The 27610-nt window shown below is 46.7% G+C and overlaps 1 protein-coding gene across 3 annotated transcripts; it reads left to right on the top strand.

The window, feature by feature from the left end:
* The first annotated feature begins 31 nt into the window (after positions 1-31).
* On the top strand, positions 32-27609 carry LOC136391241 (solute carrier family 23 member 1-like). Of its 3 annotated transcripts, XM_066362785.1 has the most exons (14): positions 35-124; positions 665-743; positions 1015-1116; positions 2285-2431; positions 5014-5171; positions 12311-12470; positions 18791-18972; positions 19768-19888; positions 20920-21076; positions 21856-22109; positions 23014-23178; positions 23568-23676; positions 23780-23875; positions 25731-27609. In XM_066362785.1, exons 3-14 carry the CDS (start codon positions 1075-1077, stop codon positions 25985-25987), a joined length of 1848 nt encoding a protein of 615 aa, XP_066218882.1. In that variant the 5' UTR covers positions 35-124; positions 665-743; positions 1015-1074; the 3' UTR covers positions 25988-27609. The 3 variants fall into 3 exon arrangements, with proteins under 3 accessions (XP_066218881.1, XP_066218883.1, XP_066218882.1); XM_066362784.1 differs by lacking the exon at positions 665-743 and having other exon boundaries at positions 32-124; positions 983-1116; XM_066362786.1 differs by lacking the exon at positions 665-743 and having other exon boundaries at positions 32-124; positions 983-1116; positions 2288-2431; positions 25731-27608.
* Position 27610: the final 1 nt, after the last annotated feature.

The following is a 27610-nucleotide window of genomic DNA, read 5'->3' as shown; positions in this document are numbered from 1 at the left end:
GAACTAAGATCATCTAAAGAAGTTGGAGTGCAGTGTGTACACGGTGACGTGCTCAGGAAAGGGGAGCGGCTTGGTGACCCTGCCTCTCTTCTGACCTTCGCCTTTCTGTCCCAGCCTGAAGCAGGTATGACCCCCCTCCTCGGCCGATGGTCTCCTCATTGTGTTGTTCAGTGCTTTCTCTTGGACCAACTCCCACTGATGCCTGTGTGTGTCTGCCAAGTGTTTCCTGAACAGTGAGACTCAGGGCCGCCCATTCTAGAACATTCCACCATCCTGAATAACTGGCACTTGGCTTGCTTTGAATTTTATGGAATGGGATTTTATCAAGAGTTTTTGAATAGAGCCTTTCAAGTGCCTGTCTCAACTAAGACCCAGGATTATACCTCCCTGGATTCCTTTTTCTAAAAGTGGGTGATTAGACATTGCTGGGTGTCAAGGATTAAAGGCATTCTTTCCCCCAGGTGTCACTGGAGGCCTTTGCCCCACCCATGAGCTTTATCAGCTGCTTCCAGGTCAACAGCAATACCCTCTTCCTCATTAATGACTTTATTAATGCATCTTAAGGGCCAGGCCCATTGGGCAATTTCGCAATGCCTTCATTCCGGCTCAATTAGTCACTAGGAATCAGCTTTCGAAAACTGAAAAGTCTCTCACTTCCGCCTAGGGCCTCACCTTCATCCACCCCCCTCATCTCCTGCCCGCTGGAACCTTCCGGAAAATGCACTCCTGCCTTCCCCAAAGAGGTTATATATCCTGCTTTGTTTCCTTGTGCCATGGGGGATCATTAACTTCTCTACAATAACCCCAACTTGTCAAATGATGAACTGTCTGCTGCGACAGAATGCACTTTGGTCCCCTGCAGTGACCAGAGAGGGAGCGGGCTGGAGTGGGGTGGGACTGTTATCCCTCAGTAGGTGGGGCTTGCAGGCCCCACCCTCTCCACACCCAGCTGGGGATCCCTGTCTTTCTCTTCCTATTTCAGCAGGCATTGAGAAGTTAATCTTTCTCTACTAGAGTGGCTTCACTTTTTTGTCATCCTGAGAGGGCACCCGAAGGGAAAGACCCCAAGTGGCCATGAACTCTGCCACCACCAGCTCTGAGTGCCCAGACCCCTTGGTGAGTGCTGGTATGAGAGGGGGAAGGGGATGGGGGAGGGTCCCAGCATAGCGTCCTGATGTTGCGGGTTCAAAACCCCAAGTCAAGGCACATACGAGTAGCAACTAGAAGCAGCTACTGCGCGTTGCTGCTTTCCGCTCCCTCCCTTCCCTCTCTGTCTCCTCCCTCTAAAATCAATAAATACAATCTAAACATATAAAAATTAAATTAAAAAAGATTTTAGGGGACCAGACAAGAGGGGCAGCTGTGCTTGGACCTCACCATCACCGGGGGCGGAGACTCCTCCCTGAGTGCTGACCTCTGTGAATGAATCACACAGGGAGAGGACGAGGGGGGACATTCTCTGCTTTACCTTTACTCACAGTTTGGTCTCTGTTGGATTGAAATGTTCCTTTTCCAGGTTTCTCAGGGTTAGTTTCTTTGAATGGAAGCCCTTTCCTAAATCAAAACAAAAGAAAAGAGAGTGGAGGGCAGAGGAGGGAGACCAAACTGATATTTACTGCATGACCAAAATGCCCCAGGCACTTTATGTTCTGTTCCCGTTTTACAGATGGGAAACCTGAGGTCCAGAGGAGGGAAGTCAGGGAAACCCAGCTGGAGGCCTCTCTAGTTAAACTTTGAGCCCTATCACCTCTCTAACCTATTTTGGCCACCTGAAAATAACAGGGGGAACTGAGTGGAGACCCTCTGCTCTTGTTTCTGCCCACTGCCGAGGGAAGAGCCCCACCCGCCACACCACCTGGGGTTGTAGCCCTAATGAGGCCCATTAGGGCTATGAGACAGGTGCCACCCACAAATCTGGGTTACATCATTCTGGGACCAGGATCCCCAGTTTCCTGACTGGCTGGGAGGAAAACCTGCCCATTTTCTGACCTTGGAGTCAACCCCCATCCCCTCCTGCACAAAGCTGCTTCTCTGCCAGGACTTTGGGCACGGCACCTCCTTCATTTGCACGGCCCCAGACTTCACATGAAGGCCCTACCACGGAGGTAGAATACCGAAAACCATTTGTCTTTTGAGTTGGGAGAAATCCCAAGCTGGACAACAGTTATCCCTGTCTCATTGACTCTTGCCCCTGGATGGCCATCCATCTATACGTACAGTTGAAATCAGCAAGTTCACTCGATTCCTTTCAAAATGCCCAGATGTGTCCTTCTCTTGTTCCCAGCAGAGGGGTGATGGCGTGGTCATCTTCCATGATGATGGCCAAGGCAGGAAGAAGAAGGACCCGTCCAGGAGTCCCAGCGGCAGCCACCTGGTCTATGGCATCCTGGACATCCCACCATGGTACCTTTGCATCTTCTTGGGGATACAGGTAATGCCACCCAGCAAACACTGGGTGCAAAGAGAGTCTGCCTCAAAAGCCCCATTAACACACACCCAGGTAAAATCAGTCAAGATCCACTCTTGAGTTGTGGGTCTTGTCTATTGTGTAGTTGACCTCCAGGGGAACACAAGGCTACTTTGGTCTCTCTTTCTGTCCAGGAGTTTGGGAGTAGAAGAAGGAATTAAGGAGGATTCTCTCTCATGCTGAGCTGATAGGTTACAGTATGATACTGATTGGGACATTTTATTTTTAAGGAAACCGATATTAATTTATTTGATTGGCAACAGCTAAAATGTTTGATAACCAATGCTTGGGAAATTTGGGGGAAATGTCTCTCTTGAACACATTTGTTAGAATGTTATTTGGTACAACCTTCCTAGATGACAATTTGGTGATTTCAATCAACATGGGAAACATTCAAAACCATTAACCCAGTCTCTAATGCTTAAGAATTTCTCTGAGGATATGCTGGTAAGATTTGTTATGATAAGTACAAAGATATTCTTATAGCATTATTAATGATAGCAAAATCAAAATCAAAATCACATAACAAACAAACAAAGCCCAAGAAACAACCAAAATATTCATCATAGGGAGCCTGTTCAATAAATTGTGATACAAGCTAACAAATAACTTTTTTTCTGCAGCTGTTTAAAAAAGAAATATATATTTGCCCTGAAGTTACGGAACATTCTCCAAGATATATTAAGTAAAAAAGCAAAATAAATAACTATATATAGTGTGGTATTTTTTGTGTTAAAAACAAACAAAAGAGAGGATGATAAAAATAAATATTTTGTATGTTTTGAAGGAATCACAAAAAACTAATAAAGGAAGAGGAACTAGGAAAAGGAGGGTATCTTTCAACATTCACTTTTTATAACATGAATTTTCTAATTTCATAGATGTGTTTCTTTTAATTTTATAAACTCTTACATGTGGAATATTGGGGATGGCATATACATTTCTGTTTTTTTCTTTGTGCTTTTAAATACATTAAGAAGACCAAATGTCATACTTATTTTTAAAATATTATGAGCCAATACAATGGTTAATGTAGATATTTTTATCATGAAAGGATGTTGAATTTTGTCAAATGCTTTTCTGCATCTATTGAGATAATCATATGATTTTTAGCCTTTATTTTTATTAATGTAGTATATCATATATATTGATTTATGTATGTTGAACCATCCTTGCCTCCCAGAGATAAATCTCACTTGGTCATGGTATATGCTCCTTTTAATGTAACATTCAACTTCGTTCACTAGGGTTTTGTTGAGTTTTGCACCTATCTTCATCAAGGATGTTAACCTGTGGTCTGGCTTTGATATCAGGGTTATAGGATAGCCTCATGAAATGAGTTTGGGAGTGTCCCCTCCTCTTCAATTTTTTTTGGAAGAGTTTGAAAAGAAATGGTGTTAATTCTTCCTTAAATCTTGTAGAATTCACTAGTGAAATGATGTGGTTCTGGGTTTTTCTTTGTTGGGAGGGTTTTGTATATTGATTCAAACTTCTCACTTGTTATTGGTCTGTTCAGATGTTCTGTTTCTTCATGACTCAGACTTGGTAAGTTGTATGTTTGTAGGGATTTATCTATTCTTTTTAGGTAATCCAATTTATGTCTTATGGATCTTTGTGCCTGTATTGTATCAGTTGTAATGATTCCTCTTTAATTTCTTTTTTAAATTATTTATTTATTTTTATTGATTTTAGAGAGACAGGAAGGAGAGAGAGAGAAAGAGAGATCAATCTACTGTTTTACCTATTCACGCATTCATTGGTTGACTCTTGCATGTGCCCTGACTGGGGATTGAACCTGCAACATTGTTCTATTGGGATGATGCTCTAACCAACTGTATTACCCAGCCAGGACAACTCCTCTTTTATTTCAGATTTTATTTCTTTGTGTTGTTTCTCTCTCTTTCTTTTATTTTGTTCACTAGTTTAAATAAGGGCTTGTTTGTCTTTTCAAGAATACAGATCTTAGTTTCATTGATCTTTTTTTGTTGCTTTTCTGGTTTCTTTATTTTTGCTCTGATTTTTGTTATTTGCTTCCTTCTGCTACCTTTGGGCTGTGTATGCTCTTTTCCTAGTTGCTTTAAGGTATGATTTCAATCCTCTTAAATTCACTAAGGCTGTTCTGTGACTCAGCCTATGATCACTTCTGGAGAATGTGTTCAGGTGTTCCTGGTCAATGGTCTCGCCCTTACCTTGTATCTTGTTTTACTAATGAGCCTCTCACCTTGTTCTTGTTCTTAAAGCTTCCTCCATGGTTCCTGCTATGTCCACCTGAACTGTGTCCTTGCTGTGATTTATTACTCAGGATATCAGTTCCTGGCACTAGGGCCCTGCCCTTCGACCCCAGACCCTTTGGCTTGCTTCCTGCTTCTTGCTTCCAGGCCTTTCTAGTTGCCACTGCTTGCCTGGACCTCTGCCTGTCACTGATGACCAGGCCCTTCTGAGACCAGTGGTGGAGCTCTTGCCTCCATCAGTAGAAATGGGAATGAAGGTGGAACAGATGGCCACACCATGTACCTGCCTGTCTATTCTCTCTCTTCTGCCCACAGCACTTCCTCACAGCCCTGGGGGGGCTCGTGGCAGTGCCTCTCATCCTGGCCAAGGGCCTGTGTCTGCAGCATGACCCCCTCACCCAGAGCTACCTCATCAGCACCATTTTCTTCGTCTCTGGCATTTGCACTCTCCTGCAAGTGTTTTTAGGCATCAGGTAGGTACAACTACTCCCTGTGGGTTCTGACTTTTATCTGTCAGGGTATCAGCAAGTTGTGCTTGGATTGTAGCGAGAAAGGTGGTTAGGAGGCTGATGGGGCATGATAGAATGAGCACAGAGCTGAGTCAGAGCTGGGGTTCAAGTCCTAGCTCCAACACTTACTGTCTATTTTAACTAGGTTTCTTAATTAAAGTAACAGGAATCCAGATTAGGTTAGGCAGAAATGTGTTCTTTATTAACTTATAAGATCAAGCCAAGAGAGAGTCAAGGTACATCATACATCAGGAACATGTCTAATCGTGGACTCAAGTGCCACCAGGACTTTCTCTCCATTTCTTGTCTTTATGCAGGCCTGCCCCTAATACTGGCAAGATCCAGGGCGAGAGTTATAAACCAACCTTACAAACTTGGTGATCTTACCTGGAAGGCCAGGCTTGAATTTAGAGTTCTCTGACTCTTTAAAGTTCTACTTTGGAAGGCTCAGTCTGGGGTCTTCCCAATTCCATTTCTGCCTAGAGCTTTGCTTCAGATCACACGTATTCATGCATGCATGTGTGTGGACACCCCAACCTGCACATCCAAGTTCCATCCGCACACTTCTACCCTTGCATACACCAGATTCCCCAAACAGCTACTCCTTGGCCATCCTTCAGGCCTAGGGGTGAGCACACCTGTCTTCATCAGGACAAACTTGGGAAAGAGGTCCAAGGAGGGTCTAGAAAAGACTTGGGACCATTTGGACAGAAAATTCTTGGGACTCAAAGAGGAGGGGCACATAGGCATGTCTCCTTGACCCTGTAGATGCCTCCCCAGAAGAAGCCAGAGTGGGGCCCTCCAGAGCATTGGGCTAAGTGCAGGGACTCCCCTTTCCTAGTCTGAGGGCAGGGCTGTCTCTCCATCATCCTGCCAGGACCTGTGCTCACACACAGGGCTTCCTGCTCTGACTGTGGACAGGGCTGCTGGCACTCACTCATGCGAGCAAGTACTGCTCTGGTTGGCCTCACACTTTAAAATTCCAGAGAAGAGGCCCTGGCCAGTTGGCTCAGTGGTAGAGAGTCAGCCTGGTGTGCAGGAGTCCCGGGTTCAATTCCTGGCCAGGGCACACAGGAGAAGAGCCCATCTGCTTCTCCACCCCTCCCCCTCTCCTTCCTCTCTGTCTCTCTCTTCCCCTCCCGCAGCCGAGGCTCCATTGGAGCAAAGTTGGCCTAGGCACTGAGGATGGCTTCATGGCCTCTGCCTCGGGCACTGGAATGGCTCTGGTTGCAGCAGAGCAATGCCTCAGATGGGCAGAGCATTGCCCCCTGGTGGGCATGCCGGGTGGATCCCGGTCAGGAGCATGCAGGAGTCTGTCTGACTGCTTCCCCGTTTCCAACTTCAGAAAAATACAAAAAAAAAAAAAAAAAAAAAATCCAGAGAAGAGCTCTGGTTGGCATAGCATAAACCAAATGCCCAGGTCTGGACATACCAGAATGACAAATACAGTGGCTCCAATTCAGGAAGGTTACCTGTTGAAGCAGGGAAGATGAATTCTGTTCTGTGTAAAGACAGTAGACAGTCACTGAACCAGATCTGTGGTCTGGCACCTGTCAAATAAGGGCAAGGATGACATTGCCCTGCTCCCTTACAGTAGCATTGAGATAATCAATTGGTATAATAACTGAAATTCCTTTTTTTTTTAACCACTAAGTCCTTTATATTTATATGTAGGCTGGTAAACTCAGTTTGAGTAAAATGGAGTCTTGTTGCTCTGAGCTGGCCTGGGCAGAGCTGGGAAGGAAGCCTGGAAAATGTGTCTTTGCAGCCTTCCCCCTCCTTATTTCCACACATGCTCTCTGCACATTCTCCTCCACCGTCCCCGCCCCACCTGAACGCCAACAACCCCACCTAGTGGCTCCCCGGGTTACCATCTTCCCAGGGAGGGACCCTTTCTAGTCAGATCGGTTGGTCTTGTATCTTCTTCTTTTAACATTGATTTAGTACCCAGACCAAGGACTGCCTGAAGCTTGCACAGATTTGGGGGTCCTCATTAAGAAAAAAGAATGACAAATACAAAATCAGGTACACAAAGAGAATCATCCCTGGGGAAAGGTAGAGGAGGGTATAGGGGGAAGAATGGTGATGGAAGGAGACTTGGTTTGGGGTGGCCAACACACGATACAATACAATAATATACAGGTACGCTTGAAACCTCTATTGTACACTTGAAATCTATATCATTTTATTAGTCAATGTCACCCCAATAAATTCAATAAAAGAAGTTAAAAAAAGATCACAAATTACGAATTACAATAATTTTAAAAGATTTTTATTTATTGATTTTACAGAGAGAGGAGAAAGAGGGGTAGGGGATTGAGAAGTATCAACTCATAGCTGCTTTACTTTAGTTCATTGATTGCTTCTTGTATGTGCCCAGGGCTTTGAATAGGCCACCTCAGCATTCCAGGTCAATGCTTTATCCACTGGACCACCAAAGGCCAGGCAAATTATAAATTTTTAACAAGGAGATAAATACCACAAATGCCACAGATTCCAAAACATGGCCTGTGTGATGGGATCCCCTACAATTTAGCAAGGCCTTCCCTAGGTGCAGGGAGCTCAGTAAGACGATGAACAAAGTGCATTTTGTCTGATGGTAAAGTACAGCTGACCCTTGAACAATGTGGGCATTAGGGGTGCTGACCCACTGGGTAATTGAAAATCCACCTATAACTTTTTTTATTTATTTTATTTTTTTATTTTTCTGAAGTAAGAAGTAGGAAGGCAGACAGACAGACTCCCGAATGTGCCCGCCTGGGATCTACCCAGGATGCCCACTAGGGGGTGATGCTCTACCCATCTGGGCCATTGCTCCGTTGCAACCAGAGCCATTCAAGCACCTGAGGCGGAGGCCATGGAGCCATCCTCAGAGCCCGAGTCCACTTTGCTCCAATGGAGCCTTGGCTGTAGGAGGGGAAGAGACAGACAGAGAGAAAGGAGAGGTAGAAGGGTGGAGAAGCAGATGGGCGCTTCTCCTGTGTACCCTGACTGGGAATCGAACCTGGGACTTCCACATGCCAGGCCGACACTCTACCACTGAGCCAACCGGCCAGGGCCACCACCTATAACTTTTGACTCATCCAAAATTTAACTACATCAGCAGTTCCTTGGGATCCATGAATGATTGGTTCCAGGAACCCCCACAGATACCAACATTTGTGGGTGCTCACGTCCCCTGTACAAAATGGTGTAGATCAGTGCATACAGTCGGCCCTTTGCTTCCACAAACTCCCAACCACAGATTGAAAACAGTGCCGGTATTTATTGAAAAAAAAAAAAAAAGTCCACACATACGTGAACCTACACAGTTCAAACCCAAGGTAGTTGACTGTAGCGGGGACTCCGAATACCCAGGATTTCTTACAATCCAGTGACTCTGTTAATTCAAGAAGACTTCATCAGTCCTACATTCCTGATGCTCTGCCCCATCCTGACCTATGTCAGAGGAAGTCCCTGTGCCACCATCCTTTGCCCACTCGTTGTATCAGCTCAAGAGTGACCATTGAAATGATGATGCAGGTGAGGTTGGATTCTGCCAAAAAAAAACTCCAGATGTTGCTGTCCCCAACTTTGACCTCTTCCCCAATTACTCACAAGCCCCTCAAACTCCACGTGTCCCAACCCCAAACCTCCTTGGAGTTCATCCCCCCCCCAGGTTCTTGGGTGCTCAAGACACATTGCCCTTCCTGGTAGAGACTTAAGGCTCCCTCTCCTTTCCACCCTGGACAATGTTTGCATTTATTTCCTCAGAATCCCCATGTTTCTGTGAAGAGAAACTGTAGCATATTTTCCAAAGCCTTGAGAATTAAATTAGATAATGTATATAAAGGAGTTGGCTCAGTGCCTGGTACAGAAAATTTGTTTTTCACACCAAAAAAAAATGATTGTACTATCCACAAGGTATTGCACTATCTGTTCCTTTTTTTAATAATTAAAAAATAATTAATTGGGATAGAAAACAGTCTTTCCCCCTCATTTGAAAACATGTTCAGCCTTACCAGGCAGTGGAGCAGTGGATAGAGCATTGGTCTGGGATCCTGAGGTCCCAGGTTCGAAACGCTGAGGTTGCCGACTTGAGCATGGGTTCACCATTTTGTGCGCGGGGTTGCTGGCTTGAGCATGGGATCATAGACATGACCCCATGATCACTGGCTTGAGCCCCAGGTTGCTGGCTTGAAGCCCAAGGTTGCTGGCTTGAACAAGGGGTCACTGGCTTGGCTGGAGCCCCCTGGTCAAGGAACATGACAAACAATCAATGAACAACTAATGTGTTACAACTACAAGTTGATGCTTCTCATCTCTCTTCCTTCTTGTCTGTCTATCCCTGTCTGTTTCTCCCTCTCTCTCTCTTTTCTCTCACTAAAAAAAATAAAATAAATTGTATAATGCATTATATCTTATAATATCTTTACATTTCAATACACATACTTCTGCAACAGCACTTTTAAAAAAATGTTCATTCAGTATTCCATATACTAGAATACATATTTATGTTCTATTTTATTTAATCATTTTCTATTAAATGACATTTAAGTTGCTCTGAGTTCTTCACCAAGGTCACTGGCACCCCTGCCCTAGCACCAGTTTTCTCCCAAACAGACAATGCATCTTGCCCTGCACACTAAGCAGTACTCTTTTTTTTTTTTTTTTTTTTTTTGTACAGGAACAGAGAGAGAGTCAGAGAGAGAGGGACAGATAGGGACAAACAGACAGGAATGCAGAGAGATGAGAAGCATCAATCATCAGTTTTTCGTTTTGACACCTTAGTTGTTCATTGATTGCTTTCTCATATGTGCCTTGACCACGGGCCTTCAGCAGACTGAGTAACCCCTTGCTCGAGCCAGCGACCTTGGGTCCAAGCTGGTGAGCTTTTTGCTCAAGCCAGATGAGCCTGCACTCAAGCTGGCGACCTCGGGGTCTTGAACCTGGGTCCTCCGCATCCCAGTCCAATGCTCTGTCCACTGTGCCACTGCCTGGTCAGGCCTAAGCAGTACTCTTGAGATAAAATATAAAAACACTATGCGGTTTTTTTAAAAAAAAGTACGTAAACTTAGATATTATTATTACCCCTGGGTGCACATTTCTGTGGCTTTGCTAACCCATAATATCAATCCTAGCAGATTTGGAAGACACATTCCTAAGACTATAGATGCTGATATTTTATCTCATCTTAGAAAAGATGCAAATTGTGGTTATAAAGGAGAATGGTGGAGAGTTTTCTCTTCTTTGGACTTGAGCATACGAATGATGGTGGAGGGTGGAGGAAGAGTCTGCTTATGTTGTCTGTGGGGTGTTGTGAGGGTGGCCACGGAGATTTGCTCCCAGAACCCAATCTGTCTGTGTTCACACTGGCTTCTTCTGTAATGGTCCATGGGGGTGGGGGGAGGACTGGTGGAAATGAAATGGGAGGGTCTGAGTATAGAGTGTCAGATCCTTACTGTATCACAACATAGTTCTGGGTCCCTTTAAGTCCTATTTGGAACAAGATGAGGCATAAATGAATAGCTAAAATTAATACATAGCATGTCGACACTTGTGGGACATTATAAGAGCATGTCTTGCAAATAAAATCTAACAAAAACAAGAGAATTGGAGAGAGGGAGGATCTGAAATTGATCCAACAACAATGCTAGAATGATTAAGTTTTAAAACGATGAGTAAGTCCAATAAAAACAACTCCATCCTAACTGACATGTTGTGGTGATGCACGAAAACAGCCATACATCAGACATCGACCCTTCAATGTTAACGTGAGCCCCTACAGTAGACAGAGACTGCAGGTCAGGCTGTGCTACCCCAGGAGTCAAGCAGATGGCACAAAGCAAGGAGGAATTGATACAAACACACAGCTTTGGACCAGTCCCAGCACGTGGATTCCAACAACAGAAGAGAAAACAAGGACCACAGAAAACAAATCTTAGAGAACCAACCCCCAAGAAATGGGAGTGCCAAATAACAGTGAAAAAGGTCCCATATTGTAACATCTGTTATTTAGAGGAAACATTGAAAAAAAAAAGTCCTACAGGTGTGCTGCCTTCTCAGGAAGTGCCCACACATTTCTGCACATTAGGATCACTGGAGCTTTAGGCAGTCCCGTGTCCCCACGCCTGGGCACACACCTAGACAACCCACTACCTTGGCTGACCCAGGCATTGCTGGTTCCAATGCTTGATCAGGATACAAAGGCCACTTAGCAGAACTCTTTCATAAACCATGTATTTTCATTTCATTCAATATGTTCAGTCTTTCTCTGGAATAATTCTTTAAGATGTCTTCATGAAATCTTGTGTTCAAAAACACCCCAAGGCATCTGAGCTGGGTGCACCACAGTGCCAAATGCAATTAAGATACTGGGGTCCCTCGTTCCACTCCTCACCCCCAAATTGGAATGTCCAGGGCAGGCAGACTAGGTTAGCCATGATAGCCAGTGACCTTCTGGTAAGAGAAGATTGTTGGAGGTTAATTTATCAGGCTCTGTGCACCTCGAGGGGAAGACAAGTCAAGTAGGCGCTGTTAGAGTTCTAACGGAAGCCATAGTGACACGCCTACCGGGAGAGAGAAGGATCTGGGTGGGGAGCACACCCTGATAATTGACCTCAAACCCATCCTGTCCATGTGATTAGGAGCCTGAAGGTAGAGGGCTGGGCTTTGAGGTTCATTTACGAAGACACAAGGGAAGCTGGCAACCCAGATTTTAGGCTGTGCATCTCTTGTTGGTGGGAGAACATCACCTGTGTGAGCATTGCTTTGGCTCTGCGGTCTGCAGAAGGTCCCCCGGGACAGGGGTAGACAGTGGCACCCACTACATGTGTTCCCTGAGCTCTGTGCTGTGTCCAAATTATTTCCCAGATACTGACTCTCTGATCCTAGGCTTGCATCTCCAAGATGGGGGTTAGGTCTGCTTGTATTTCCCCTCCTCACCTCTCCTACCTGTTTGGCAGGGTTCATGGGTCTGAGTAGAGGCTTGGCAGGAACTCCCTGAATATTGAGAACAGCAGGCGTCATGTGTTGCCTCTAAACCTAGCTAGGACTTGGGATTAAAAGGCTCTGGTTGGGGTACTAAAGGATTGTTTGGGTAATGTATTCTTTCCCTCCTCCAGGCTGCCCATTCTCCAGGGAGGGACATTTGCTTTTTTGGCACCTTCCCTGTCCATGCTCTCCCTTCCTACCTGGAAGTGTCCCGAGTGGACACTCAATGCCAGCCAGGTGAATACCAGCTCTCCTGAATTCACCGAGGAATGGCAGAAGAGAATCCGAGAGGTAATGGAACACGAGATCGGGTGGGTACTGTGTTAATTCGCTTGTTCAACATTCATCGTTCAACTCACCACTAGGCAACTCACCTGGGCGTTAAGAAAGACAGACGAGGACCTAACGTCCTAGTGTGTGGATGTGCAGAACAGGATGGAAGGGAGGGACAAAACTATTCCAATAAGTAAATGAAAAGGGGGGAATTCAGAGAGTTCTAAGTGCAATGAGGAAAATCAAACAGGATGATGAGAAAAGAAGGATTGGGGCAGCCAGGGTAGGAAAGATGGAGAGGGAAGTGAGGTTTACTTGGAAACACTCAAATATTTCAAGGGGGAAGAGCACAAGCATTCCCCTTGCCAGTCTCAGGAGGCAGAGGGCAGTAGGTAGTACTCTTGTTTTGTATTGTCATCAAATGTCATTGTTGATGCCAAGGGTTGTGCTAAGTGCTAGGACAGCAAAGAGGAGAGAGACACATTACAGTGATGATGATGATGATGGTGGTGGTGGTGGTGGTGATGAGGATGATGATAGTAGCAGTAGATCGTGGTTACTAAGCACTTGGAGTTTTCCAGACGTTCTGCTACAAGTTTTTCATAGATGCACAGGTGCCACACTAAAGATATCCATAGCAGGCTCAGAGTAAGGAGCAAACCAACATGCAGGACCAGGCCTGGCTCAGTGCCATTCTGTTAGTGGGTACTGTCTGCTTAGTCTGCCCACTTTGGACAGTGTGCCCCTGTGCTTACCTACTGTGAAGCCTGACCCTTGCTTAATTTATTTGTATCATCAAAGGAAAGGAACTGTTGATATTAAAGTAGACTCTGAAGTTGACCATGCTCTAGGTTCTTCTTTTTTTAATTAATTAATTAATTAATTGATCAATTTATTTATTATTTTAGAGAGAGAGAGACTGGAAGGGAGAGAGGGGGGAAGGAAGGGAATGAGAAGCATCAACTTCTAGTTGCTTTACTTTAGTTGCTTATTGATTTTTTTCTCATATGGGCCTTAACTGGGGAGCTCAAGCTGAGCTAGTGACCCCTTGCTCAAGCCCGCGACTACTGGGCTCAAACCAGCAATCTTGGGATCATATCGGTGATCCCACGCTCAAGCTGGTGAGCCCACACTCAAGCCAGCAACCTCACAGCTGTGAACTGGGACCTCAGCATTCTGGATGGATGCTCTCTCCACTGCGCCAACACCAGTCAGGCTCCCCACTCTTGTCTAAGCAATAGATAAGGAAGGCAGCACACTGAGCATTCTTGGCAGACTTCTGCCACACCCACAGAGACCACAGACTTGGTAGCTCCCAGGCCTTAATATCCTCACCCGGTGTGGGGGTTGAAGGGGCACTGGTGGCTTGTGGGTGAGGTATATGAGAGAATAAAGGTCACTTCAGATCTCTAGGAAGCCCAACCATCTCCATCCCTGCTGACCCTTAACACCTAGGCTTAAAGCTGAGCCAGGGACCGCCTCCTCTAGAGCAACAGCAGACTTACCCAAGCACCAGACAATAATGGGATTCCAGTACAAAGTTTGTTCAAGCCTGAATATAACCCCCACTTACTGCCTTCAGCACTGCTTCCCCAGGCTCACTAGAACCGGACCAAGGGCATTCCTGGACTCAGAGAAGAGTCTGTTCCTTGTATATCCCTTGGAGCTGAGCTAGCAAGACTTAGATCAGCCGGGGTATCATGCTGCAGCCCACCCCAATCCATGTTCAGTATCCTCATGGCCCCATGACTGTGACAACAGTCACATCATCTGTATTTGAAACATAAAGGAGAAGGAAAGTCAGAAGAGGGGACATCGTACAAGATTCCTATTCTTACCCATATTTGACCAACGGGAAGGAATAGAGTCAACAAAACATTTCAGTGCACACCACTACTGCTGTATGTTTGATAATATTGCTCCAGTTTCATTTTTTCTCCCCTGTGAACTCATAATTCATCCATGAACCATCTTAATCTTATAGAAAAGTTCAAGCAAAAGACCATGTCCTAATGTGCCAGTTATATTCACAATGTTCACTCCTTGTTGTCCATTAAGTACAGCCCTGTATACTCAGGTCCAGTTTTATTAGATGTCTTTCAGTTTAGTAGAACTAACTCTGATGCCAGCACCCCTTATCTCAGACTGAAGATGTATCTTGCAATACTGCTAAGAAATAATTTTATTATTTTCAACTTCTTTTAAATGTAAAGGGCAAGAGTAGCATCATCTAATCCAGTAATTTGTTAAATGACTCCAGTTCTTCCTGCCACCATCTTCCTTTTCCCCCGCTGGGCTTCCCTCTAGCCCATTTCCTTGCTCCGATTGAAAGAGAATATTTTGAATCCTTCTCTGCTATCCTTCAGATAGTGGGCTGCAAAAATAACACTGTTAAACCCTCCTGGGTGTCCCTCTCCGAGGCACTTTCAAATGATCTAATAAGTATGTTGTCACTGGATCCTCTCCATTGCATAGGATGCATCCTGAACACACCAGACTTTCCAATCTGGCCCATAAATGGAAACAGAAAAACAGCCTTTTTGCACATGCTTACGCTCTGATTACCTGGGCTTGCTGTGCTTTAATAATCTCAACAACAGCTTGTGCTTCCTTTTAATCCCAGGGTGGACCCTGAGTTAACAGGGCTATTTATTCTTTAAAGCACAGTTACTTGCAGTTCCAGACCAAGATATTTTTAAGAATTTTCTTTGTCAAGCTGTCAGGCCCTGGATTTGGTCAATCTTACAATTGTGTGTGTTGACACACAATCTTAGAATTCTGTGTGTTGATTGGCCCATGCTGTGTGCTGATTGGCCAATGCTGTGTGTTGACTGGCCACACTCAGAATGCCATGTGTTGTGCTACCTTTTCCAAATCAGGATGCCCTTTGGTAATGAATCACAGAACACAGGTGGTGTGTACGGTATTGTTCATTTGTTTGTTTTTTTCTATTTGTCATTTTTGCTTTCCCCAAGATGCCTATACTTGGCCTCGGTAGATCCAAATTAAATTAAGCATAGAACAAGAAGCAGGATTCCTGCCTGACCTCTGGTGGTACAGTTGATAAAGCATCAACCTGGAATGCTGAGGCCATGGGTTCAAAACCCTGGGCTTGCCTGGTCAATGCACATACCAAAGTTGATGCTTTCTGCTCCTCCCTTGCCTTTCTCTCTCTCTAAAGTCAATAAATAAAATCTTAAAAGGATTTCCCATTTTACTCAGACTACTGAGGACTCGAATTTCTTTTGTGAGAATCTCTTGCCTTAATACTATCCAAGAAGCAAGATCTGGCAAATTAATTTGGCTCTTCTCTTCCCTAATCACTTCTGTGGCTCCATTGTCTCCTGTGTTCTAATGAAGTGTCTGCCTCCACCTTTGCCATAACACAAACCTCTGTCACATTCAGAAGGAGTTACCTTGTGTTCTAAGGACACTGGGCAGGAGTTATGGAAAATAATTCCCCTGTGACCTGAACAGTCTTAGTATCCAGAGACGATGTTTAGAGATATGGGTCATGCTGTCCCTGCACTGAGCTTAGGATCCCAAGTAATAGGGACACTCATATTTTCTTTAATACATTTACTATCTAATTTTGTGTTTATGATATATGGAGTCTTCTAAAGCAGGAGTCAGCAAACTGTGACTTTTGGACCAAATCCAGACTGTGGTCTATTTTGTTTGTTTGTTTGTTTGTTTGTTTGTTTTTAAAACTACCCACAAATTAAGAATGGTTTTTACACTTAAAAGGTTGTTTTAATTTTATTTTATTTATTCTTCTTTTTTTTTTTTAGAGAGGAGAGAGAGGGAGAGAGACAGAGAGGGAGAGAGAGGAGAGGGAGAGAAGGGAGGAGGAGCTGGAAGCATCAACTCCCATATGTGCCTTGACCAGGCAAGCCCAGGGTTTCGAACCGGCGACCTCAGCATTTCCAGGTCGACACTTTATCCACTGCGCCACCACAGGTCAGGCCTTAAAAGGTTGTTTTAAAAAGAGGATATGGAACAGAACCCTCATATGGCCCACAAAACCTGAAGTATTTACTGTCCTGCCAACCCCTTCTCTGAAGCACAGGGCTCAGGGTCTGGTTTCCACTCACCGAGGTGTAAGACAGTAGACTCTACTATCTTTTCCAAGTATTCAATACAGTGAGCCCAAACCCAAGTCTGGTGTCTGGTACTTTATCTCCATCTACTGGTCCAATGTTTTTCACCAATGCTATAAACAAAAAGACGTTCTTACAAATTTCAACCTCATTTTAATAAGGGATTGATTGATTAATTTTACTTACTCTGTGCCGGGCGGTTGGAAGTGAAAGTAGATTTTCCATGGTTCCCTGAATTATATTTGTCTACCCACGTTTCACGCCTCAAAACTGCTGATGGTCAGCAGATCACATGTACATCAAATACTAGCCTCAGATAAAAGTGGCGTGACTATAGGACCAATCGGAATGTCATGACTTACTGGGATGTGAGAAGTAATGGAGAAGTAAAACTGAAAAACGATTCTATTTCAAGGAAATAGTGGTAGCAAAAAAGGGTAGAAAACTGGGAAAAGGTGGCAAGTTAAGTTTTCAATGTGTTAAACCAATTTTAACATCACTTTCCTGTGTTGTGGTAGTTTTTATGGGTATATTTATATGAATGCTAAGTGAAATGAATGGCAGCAACAAATAGGATAAATTAGAATCATTTTATCATTATAAGGTACTCACACTACCCATGGTGGTATAATATCATTTGAAAATGGACTTGGATTATCTGTAAATGTATATTATACACTCTTGGGCAACCACTACAAACAAAAAAAAGTTTAAAAAGAAGAGAAAATGCTAAAAAAGGAAATAAAATGAAATCACATAAAATTCTCAATTAAAACCACAAAAGGCAGAAAAAGAGTAGAAGACAAAAATTGAAACAAAGAATGAAGGCAACAATTAGAAAATGGTAATGAGGAGCCCTGACCAGTTGGCTCAGTGGTAGAGCATCAGCCCAGCATATGGAACTCCTGGGTTTGATTCCCAGCCAGGGCACACAAGAGAAGCACCTATCTGTTTCTCCAACCTTTTCCCTCTCCTTTCCCTCTATCTCTCTCTTCCCCTTCCGCAGCCAAGGCTCCATTGGAGCAAAGTTTGCCCGGGTGCTGAGGATGGCTCTGTGGCCTCTGCCTCAGGTGCTAGAATGGCTCCGGTTGCAATGGAGCAACGCCCCAGATGGGCAGAGCTTCACCCCCTAGTGGGCATGCTGGGTGGATCCCAATCAGGCACATCCAAAAGTCTCTCTTTGCCTCCCTGCTTCTCACTTCAGAAAAATACAAAAAATAATAATTAAATAAATTAAAAAATAGAAAATAGTAATGAATATGGTAGGTATTAATTTGACTACATCATAATCACTTTGAACATCAGTGGTCGAAATGTACCAATTGAGAGAATGATTGTCAGAGAGGATCGAAAAATAAGACCCAACTCTATGTTGTCCACAAGAAATCCACTTTAAATATGAAGATACATATAGATAAATGTAAATATATGGAGAAAAATATACCATGCTAACACTAATCAAAAGAAAGTAGGAGTCACTGTATTACTTCCAGAGAGAGCAGACTTCAAGGTAAGGGAAGTTATCAGGGATAAAATAAAATGTATAACACCCAGACGAATAAAATAAAAACAATAAAAACAGTAAAGGAAACACAATCAGTCCAATGGGTCAGGGGTTGGCAAACTACAGCCCACAAGTTAAAAATGGCTTTACATTGTAAGTGGTTGGAAAAAAAAAATCAAATGCAGAATAATATTTCACGACATGTCAAAATGACGTGAAATTCAAATTTCAGAACCTATCAGTGAAGTTTTATTGAAACTCAGGCTTATTTGTTCCCATGCTTTCTGGAAAAATTTTGACTGAGCCCATAGGGCCTGCAAAGACTAAAATATTCACTATGTGGTCCTTTCCAGGAAAATAAAAATTGCTAAGTCCTGCAATAGAAATAGGAACACAGAGAAAAAGAAAACAAAAAGATGTTCAGTGCACTCCTGAGTGATGCTAACATTGAGTTGTCATCATCATCATCATCACTGTGATCAACAAATGCTTTTGAAAAGGCTACTTTCTGAGAAGGTTCGTGTTAGGTGAGGATGTCCAACAGGTAGTCCAGAACTAGAGAGAGGAGGGAGTTCAGAGCTCTCCTTGCATTCGTTCTTTTGGGGTACAGCTTTGCCTCTGCCCTGCCTCTGCATGTAGCACCTAGGGGTGACTAGATGTAGTGACCTGGGCTGGGCCGAGGCCCACCATCCTGCTGCAGGTTTCGGGATGTCTGAGTTGCATGGTCTCTCCAGTTGCAGGGTGCCATCATGGTCGCATCCTGTGTCCAGATGCTGGTGGGCTTCTCAGGACTCATTGGCTATCTCATGCGCTTCATTGGCCCCTTGACCATTGCTCCAACCATCTCCCTGGTGGCCCTGCCTCTCTTTGATTCGGCGGGCAATGATGCCGGGATCCACTGGGGGATCTCCGCCACGTAAGTCTTCTCTGGGGAGGGAGCACCATCTAACGTCTCTTTGGTGGAAGATTACCCAGTAAGAATAATAAGAATCCCAGATATTGGCCAACTCTGTGGTTTGTAGATACTTTTGTGAACATGATGCCTTGAAAAACAGTGAAATTGCTACTTATAATTTATTATTGCTACCATTTATTATTACATCAGTAGTACACAGAGACAATGAGTTAACCACAGGCAATACAGAAGAATACTTAGTGTAGGGTTCACAATAAGTTGATATGACCAGCCGTCACCCCCCTTGCCCCCGCGCCTACTAGGTTTTCATTGAGCAAATGTTTGTAAACCTCTGCCACCTGGGAAAGGTACAAAGACATGGTCTCAGCTCTTTGGCCTATTTCAGTCTCAGAGAGAGAAGACTGTGATACCAGGGCACAGTGATGAGAGCTAGAATGTTGTGCATGTTCAGGGGAGGGGTGGTGACAGCCAGCTGGGGGCATCAGGAAGGCTTCCTAGAGAAAAGAGGCCTTGAACATTTAAACAGAGCCTTGAAGGGACTTGAAGATGACACAGGACACTGTCATTCACTTGGCCCATTGTGGCCTGACCCCAAGGACCTGCAGAATGACACAGGAGAGAGGGTGGTCTCAGACCTGGCCTTATTGGCTCCAACTGCTGGATCAATTCAGTGCCACCCCTAAGGAAAGTGAGCCCCCCAGGGGGACCACCAGGGCAGCCACTGCCCCTCATGGTGGCTCAGCGTCCTAGACCCTCCCCGCTCGCCAGGTTGGGTGTGGTTTGTTTCTGTTTCAGGACCATCTTCCTCATCGTGCTGTTTTCTGAGTACCTGAGAAACATCGCTGTGCCTGTGCCCGTTTGTAGACGACAGAAGAAGTGTCATACCTCTAAGTTCTACCTGTTTCAGGTCTTTCCTGTAAGAAGCACTCCCCACCCTCTTCCATTCTTAGTTGATTCACCTGGAGAGTAAGGGGCAGCCTCCTGCACTCCCAGATGGTATCCAAATCCAATGCTCCCCCATCTACAGCAGCCTCTCCTCTGTGACCAACCTTAATGCACCTGTGGTCTGTGGGAATGCTCCCTGACCATTGAGGTAATGCCGTCCAGGTCTTCCTTCAATGCCTCCTTCCCAGAAGCAGAGAACCCAGCCTGAGGTTGCTGGTCTGGGCACCAGTGAGGACAGACAGCCTTCTCAGGTTCCCTGGGCCATCCTCATGGCCAGATACTGGGGAGACAGCCAAAGCTCACTGCTAATTTTATAAATCTAAGGGCCACGATGCTTAGATCAGGTTCTTTCTCAGTGGCTCATGGGTAATCCAAGGGCCCTGTGAGGATGATGGTCTGTCCCTTTTCAGAGCCTTCTCTGTTGAATTTGCACCACACTTTCGTGTATGTGTAGCTGTCAATCACATGTATGTTTCCAGGTTTAACTGACCTGTGGACCCCATCTCACAATGTAAGAAAATGCTTCCACATAATGATCTCATTGGTCCTTCAACAACCCTCTGGGCCAGTGGTTGTAAAATTTAGTGTGCATACAAATCACTTGGGGGCAGTACTAAAAGTACAGATGTCTGGGATTCAGCCACCAGAGATTAAAAATCATGTATCTGGGGACCCTGCTGTAAGAAATCCTGCTTCAGGCTCTACAGAGCAGTAATTGTAGTTCCTTTGTACAGGTGAGGAAACCGAGTCTCAGAAAATTTGATCCAAAGTCACGTGACCAGCAAACAGTAGAAACTGAGGCAGACTATGTAATAAGTGCCCACTTTACTAGATGTTCTGCCTCTGTTTGACACAAGGGCTCCCCATTGGTTATTTTCTATCTTCCTTTAATGTGCTAATTATCCACCACAGACCAGATTTCTGTTGTCCCTGGAATGGCCCTGGGGGAGGGATGGGCCAGGACTGGGCAGCCCGGTGGTGAAAAGTGGCTTCCTCTGGCAGGTGCTGCTGGCGCTCTGCATCTCCTGGCTCCTCTGCTTCGTGCTCACAGTGACTAACACCCTCCCCTCGGCCCCCACAGCCTATGGGTACCTGGCCCGCACCGACACCAAAGGCGATGTCCTGAGCCAGGCCCCTTGGTTTCGCTTCCCTTACCCAGGTAATGAGAAGATGGGGACCCTCTGGCCTGGGGCATGTTTCCCAGGATTGCCCACAGGGTCCAGGGCACAGGATGGAGACCTGAATAGGGTTGGAGGTGGGTTTTTCTTTAAGGAACCTGACCATGAGGGCCAAGTCCTAGGGAGTCTGTATCAGACCCCTAAGAGAAGAAGGAGAACCCTGGGTTGTCCTAAGAATCTTTTGGAGACAGCGAATGGTACCCCTTCTTACAGTGAGAATGTGAGGCACCCTTCATTTGAGGACAGAGAGGTCTACTTCCCAGCTGGACCTTTGGGTCTCCTCCTGGACATGATAGATCCCACACAAGGGAAGCCTGGGACTGATGAAACCATTTCTGGGGAGACAAGTTCAAGGTCATCCCTTAGGCCACCTCTGGGCTCTTTTTTCCGTAATTCTTGGCTCATGGTGTATAAATAACCCAGTTCCAGGAAGGGCTGCCTGGCCTATGGACTGAGGAGCTAGGGTCTCCCTGAGTAAGAATCTCATCTTCCAAATGCTTCAAGGTCTTTCTGGGAAGACACTCCATCGCTGGCTCTTTTTGTGCATGGTGATCTCAAGGTCAGAGCGTCCGACCCACCCTCAAGGAGGAATGATAGAGCATGAGTCTGAGGCAAAGCTTCTGGACGGTGGTGGCATTGGAGACATGCTACCCCGTCTTTTAAACCTCACAGAGACCCCCTCTGGCAAAGGTACTACATATTTAGGGTTCAGTAGCCTGTTATCATCTGGATTAATATTCCCTCTGCATTGCATTTTCAGGCCAGTGGGGCCTCCCCACCGTCAGCCTGGCTGGGGTCTTCGGGATCATCGCCGGGGTGATCTCATCGATGGTGGAATCAGTAGGCGATTATTATGCCTGTGCCCGGCTGGTGGGGGCCCCACCCCCACCGAAGCATGCCATTAACCGAGGCATTGGCATCGAGGGCCTCGGCTGCCTGGTGGCAGGGGCCTGGGGGACAGGGAATGGCACCACCTCCTACAGTGAGAATGTCGGGGCACTGGGCATCACCAGGGTAAGGCTGCTGCTGATGGCTAGTGGGGGCAAGCAGGGTGCCAAAATCTGTCACCCAATGTATTAGTCACCTATTTCTGCTGTAACAAACTTAGTGGCATCAAACTTAGCACGAACTTAGTGACATCAAACAACCCAAATTTAGGATTTTTTTGATCTGGAGGTCAGAAATCTGATGTCATGGGTCTCATGGGGCTAAAACAAAGGTATTGGTAGGGTTGTATTCCTCTCTGGAGGCCCCAGAGGCAAAGCCATCTCCTCGCTCTCCCACTAGCCAGAGGCTGCCCACATTCCTTGGCTACAGGCCCCATCCTCCATCTTCTAAGCCAGCAGTGCTGCATCTCTCTGACCTCTCTTCCGTGGTCACACAGCCCTCTGACTATGGCCAGGAAAAGCCTCTGCTTATAGGATGTGTGCGAATATTTCGGGCCACTCTGGATAACTCAGGCTATTCTTTCCACCTCAAAACCCTCAATGCCATCACATCTGCAAAATCCCTTGTGCCAGGCAAGGTAACATAGTCACAGGTTTGAGGGGCCATCATTCTGCTTGCCACACTCACCCTCCCTGGTTGTGGCCACTTGCCAGGCAGGAAGTTCCTCCTGGAGATTGCAGAATATCAGTGGCTTTGTGGGCACTGAGGAAATTTTTTACTTTCTGAAGTTTGAGTGTCAGACCTCCAAACTGGAATATTCAGCTGCCACCTGGTCACACCCTCATCCTTTCCCATATCCTGTGTGGGAGCAGAGGGGGTTACTTTGGAGTGAGGAGGTGCTGCTTCTGCATGTACCCTGGAGCAGAGCGTATGTCAGGTGTCCCGGAAGCAGGATAGAGGCCTCTGTGATGTGTGGCCCGACTAGTGCTGAGCGTCTCATCCTGACCCCTCCCCTCCCCGAGTGCTGTAGGTGGGGAGCAGGATGGTGATTGTCGCTGCAGGCTGCGTGCTGCTCCTGATGGGCATATTCGGGAAGATCGGGGCTGCGTTTGCCACTATCCCAACCCCTGTGATCGGAGGCATGTTCCTTGTGATGTTTGGGGTCATCTCCGCTGTGGGGATTTCCAATCTTCAGGTGAGCTGGGCACCCTTGGGGAAGAAGCAGCATTTCCTGTCTTGAAAGGAGGCCAGGGGACTGAGATGAATGGAACAGGGTGGGGGTAGGCAAGGAGAAGAGCATCCTTGGTCCCAGTGCCCCCCCCCCCCAATGGAAGAAAGAAATAGTTAGAAGCATCCAAAAACCAGAAATCGTATCAGTTTGAATTAGATTATCCAAACCACTCAGTTCCAGTTGGAGCTGGGGATTGTCTTGTCTCCTGAGAGGGTGTGTTGCTCTGAGTTCAGTGCCCTCCCCTCAGACCACTGGTGGCAATAGGAGGGGAGGGGCATTTGGGAGGGTGTTAGGTTGGTGTGCAGCAAAGGTGCTGATGGGTCCGGGCTGCCATGGGGGGCTCTCTCCCACAGTACGTGGACATGAACTCATCCAGGAACCTCTTTGTCTTTGGCTTCTCCATCTACTGTGGGCTCGCCATTCCCAGCTGGGTGAACAAGAACCCTGAGAGGCTCCAGACAGGTGATTCTAATACATACATTCTCTGGACTGTGACCACTCCAGGGGCAGAGCCAGCAGGGCCCTTGATCCCTGGGAATCCTTGTCACTTTTATCTTCACTCTAGGGATTCTCCAGCTGGACCAGGTCATCCAGGTGCTGCTGACCACGGGCATGTTCGTCGGTGGTTTTCTGGGATTTTTCCTGGACAACACCATCCCTGGTAGGGTTCACATTCACTCTGTAAAGCTAGTAGTTTGGGTAGATGGCCAGCATTCAGGCCACTCATTTTGCTTCTCTAGCACTGATTACCAGGTTGGGCTGGCCACAGTCTGAGTGGGTCTGAGTGGGTTGTATGGGTCTATATTAGCTTGCTACCTTCACAAAATACCACAGTCTGGGACTTAAACAACTGAAATGTAATTTCTTACAGTCTGGAAGCTAGAAATCCAAGATCAAGGTGTTGACAGGGTTGGTTTCTCCTAAGGCCTCTCTCCTAGGCTTGTAGACGGCTGCCTTCTCACTATGTCCACACCTGCCCTTCCCTCAGTGGGTGTGCATCCCTGGTGTCTGTATGTGTCCTAGTTTCCCTTTCTTATAAGGACACCCATCAGATTAGATTAGGGCCCACCCTGAAGCCCTCCTCTCTAACTCAGTCATTTTTCCAAATGCAATCCTGCCTCCAAATATAGTCACATTCTAAGGTACAGGGGTTAGGACTTTAACATACAGTTTTTTTGGGGGGGGGCACACAATTCACCCCATAACAGAGCCCTCCGGTGAGAAAATACACCAGAAGCAAAAAGAAAAAGACACAGCCCCAGCTCTCTTAGAGCCTGCAGTCTAGCTGGTGAGGGAGAGAATGCAGGTATCCATCCATCCATTCATTCATATATTTAATAAAAACTCCTTGAGCACTTGTGTTCCAGGTGCTATGGACAGGCATACCCTGTTTTACTGCACTGCATTTTATTGTGCTTCACAGGTATTATTATTTCTTACCTTATTTTTTTTTGTATTTTTCTGAAGCTGGAAACTGGGAGAGACAGTCAGACAGACTCCCGCATGCGCCCGACCGGGATCCACCTGGCACGCCCACCAGGGGGGTGATGCTCTGCCCACCAGGGGGCGATGCTCTGCCCCTCGGAGCGTCGCTCTGCCGCGACCAGAGCCACTCTAGCGCCTGGGGCAGAGGCCAAGGAGCCATCCCCAGCGCCTGGGCCATCTTTGCTCCAATGGAGCCTTGGCTGCGGGAGGGGAAGAGAGAGACAGAGAGGAAGGAGGGGGCGGGGGTGGAGAAGCAGATGGGCGCTTCTCCTGTGTGCCCTGGCCGGGAATCGAACCCGGGTCCCCCGCACGCCAGGCCGACGCTCTACTGCTGAGCCAACCGGCCAGGGCCTCACAGGTATTATTATTATTATTATTATTATTATTATTATTTTAAAACAAACTCCACCAGCAAAAATATTGTAAGTCACTTTGTAACGATACTCACTTTCTGCTGGTGGCCTGGAACTGAACTCTGTCTCCAGAAACCCACAGGCTAATGAGGGAGAGAGATGAGAGAACAGTCCTTTGCAATACGAGGTCATAAGTATGATGATGAGCAAATGGGGTCTCTAAGTGCTGGGGGCATGGGGATGTGGACAGTGGAGAGCTCGGAGCCACCATCCCTGGTGGCTTTCGATGTTCCCTTGTTGACCTTTCTATAGGGCTGGAAAGGATCTCTATGTCTGCACCTGCTTTAGGGTATTCTATGCTTAGTTCTTTCCTTCTCCCGTGTAAAAAAGTGTCTGCATTTGAGAAACATTAAAATGTGGAAAGGCCAGCATTCCTGATTGAAGGACAGTGGTTCACAGAAGGTCCTACTCTGGAGCTCTGCCCCGTGTCAGCCCCACAGTGGGAGTTGATGAGCTAGCGGAGCTGTGATTCCCGAGATGGCCTGGCGGCTCTGTTGGCAGGTGGAGGGCACCGAGAGGGGACCTCATGGCTGCCTGCAGGGGCGCCAGGGCTCCCTCCAGCCCACCTTCATCCACTCTATCCAGGCCCCATCTTGACTGCTCACTGTCTCCTCCCAGGAAGTCTGGAGGAAAGGGGCCTCCTGGCGTGGAATCAAGTCCAGGAGTCTGAGGAGACAACGAAGGTCTTGGAGATCTATGGCCTCCCCTGTGGGGTTGGCACCAGGTCCTGCACGTCCTCCTGCGCCTGGCGCCTGCCCTTCTGGCCCAAGACGGAGCGTGGTGGGCCAGGAGTGGTGGGCGTGAGCCAGCTCACGCTCTGCTCCCAGAATTCCTCGGGAGAGCGCCCGCACGGGGCCCCTGAGACCCGGATGTGAGTCCGCCTCTCCGTCGCACGTCCCCAGCCCTCTCCACCCTCCGGCAACCCAGAATGCACTGCTCTCTCCACATGTGCAGGAGTTCCCGCCGCACCTCCGACTCTCCATACACCGTGCAACCCGGGAGCCGAACAGACATTAGATGAAGACCATGACAAGTGCGCTGTCCTGGTCACTTAGTCACTGAGGCCTGGCCTCACACTGCCTCCTTGCCTGGGCTATAGCCCTCCCATCTCTAGTGTAACCCCAGTGTAGCTCGATGTCCCTGCAGAAACTCCCTCTGTCCACATGTTCTTGGCAGTATTTTGATGCCTTGGGAGGAAGAGGCTTAGGGTGGAGATGGGGATGGACATGGGGCCGTTGGCTGAAAGGACAGGTCTCTTCTTCCCCAAAGAGACAGGTGGACCTGCCGGCCCCTCCAGGCCCTTCCCCTCTGTGCCCCTGCAGTTTGTGAACAGTCAAGTGCCAACGGAGCTGTAGCCTCTGCACACCCCCAGTGAGGGTCCTTGGGGGCAGATCCTGCATCATGGGACAGTAAGTGGGGAGAGCCCGGCTGAGGAGTGGACAGGAGCTGAAACAGCCAAAGCATTTGGGGGCCTTCAGTAGAGGTGACTGTGTCACTGTGATGTGTGAACTGTAAAGGGCCAGGTGAACCTGTTCTCTCTGCACACTCGGGATTAGTTAGGGGCCTCCAGTAGGATGTATGTGTGTATACACATACACATATATGCATGTATACATACATACATGTGATTGATACATGTTTACATATTGATACATATATGTGATGCACACACACAGAAGAGAGACAGATTCTTTAAGCAGTGGACCCCTGTGAGTTCTCAATCTGCAGGGTAGACCCTGGTAGGCTGGGAGGAGTTGCAGCTCGAGTGTCTGAGGGTGTCACTGGCAGAATTCCCTCTTCTTCTGGGGAAGTCAATCTGTTGGTCAATCAGTCCTCTGACTGATTGGACAGGGCCCACCACTTTGTGGCAAGTAATCTGCTTTACTTAGAATCTACTAATTTAAATGTTCATCTCACCTAAAAAAATACCTTCATAGAAACATCTGGGATAATGTCTGACCACATATCACACCCAATATACCTGCCCAGGTACCTTACACACTCTTTGTCCAGAAAGCGCTTATAACACTATAGGGCCTGGCTTGGACTCCATTCAGGGGTCTTTGTCACCAGAAGCAGCAGCTATAGCTGGTTCTACCCTGCTGTCCTGTAGCACATGGTTGAGGTCAACTGTTCCTGGGCTCCCAGAGCGGGCAGGATGAGTGGTGGGTCTCTAGAACTCTCCAGAACCCACCAGAAAAACAACCTGAACCCAGAGTGTGCTGATAGTACCCAGTATCATGGCACCTCCAGAGACAGGTCCTGCCTGTCATTTTCTTAGAAGGCCCGTGTCCTGGGCCTCAGCTACACTGGTACCCCCTCATCCTGATTAGGAGCACAACACAAGGGGAGCAGGTGTGTGTCCTGCTGTAGCCAGCCCCTCATACCAAACAACACTGCAAGACCAACATGGAGCCATGCTGCTCTTCATACTTTATAATCATCAAAAACTAAAACCATCAAATGCTTCTGGAAAAAAAAAAATTAAGAAAAAAAAA

This window comes from Saccopteryx leptura, chromosome 2 (assembly GCF_036850995.1).
Source record: "Saccopteryx leptura isolate mSacLep1 chromosome 2, mSacLep1_pri_phased_curated, whole genome shotgun sequence".
Classification (NCBI taxonomy): domain Eukaryota; kingdom Metazoa; phylum Chordata; class Mammalia; order Chiroptera; family Emballonuridae; genus Saccopteryx; species Saccopteryx leptura.
The sequence above is the reverse complement of the archived record's forward strand: the minus strand, read 5'-3'. Positions and strand labels throughout refer to the sequence as shown.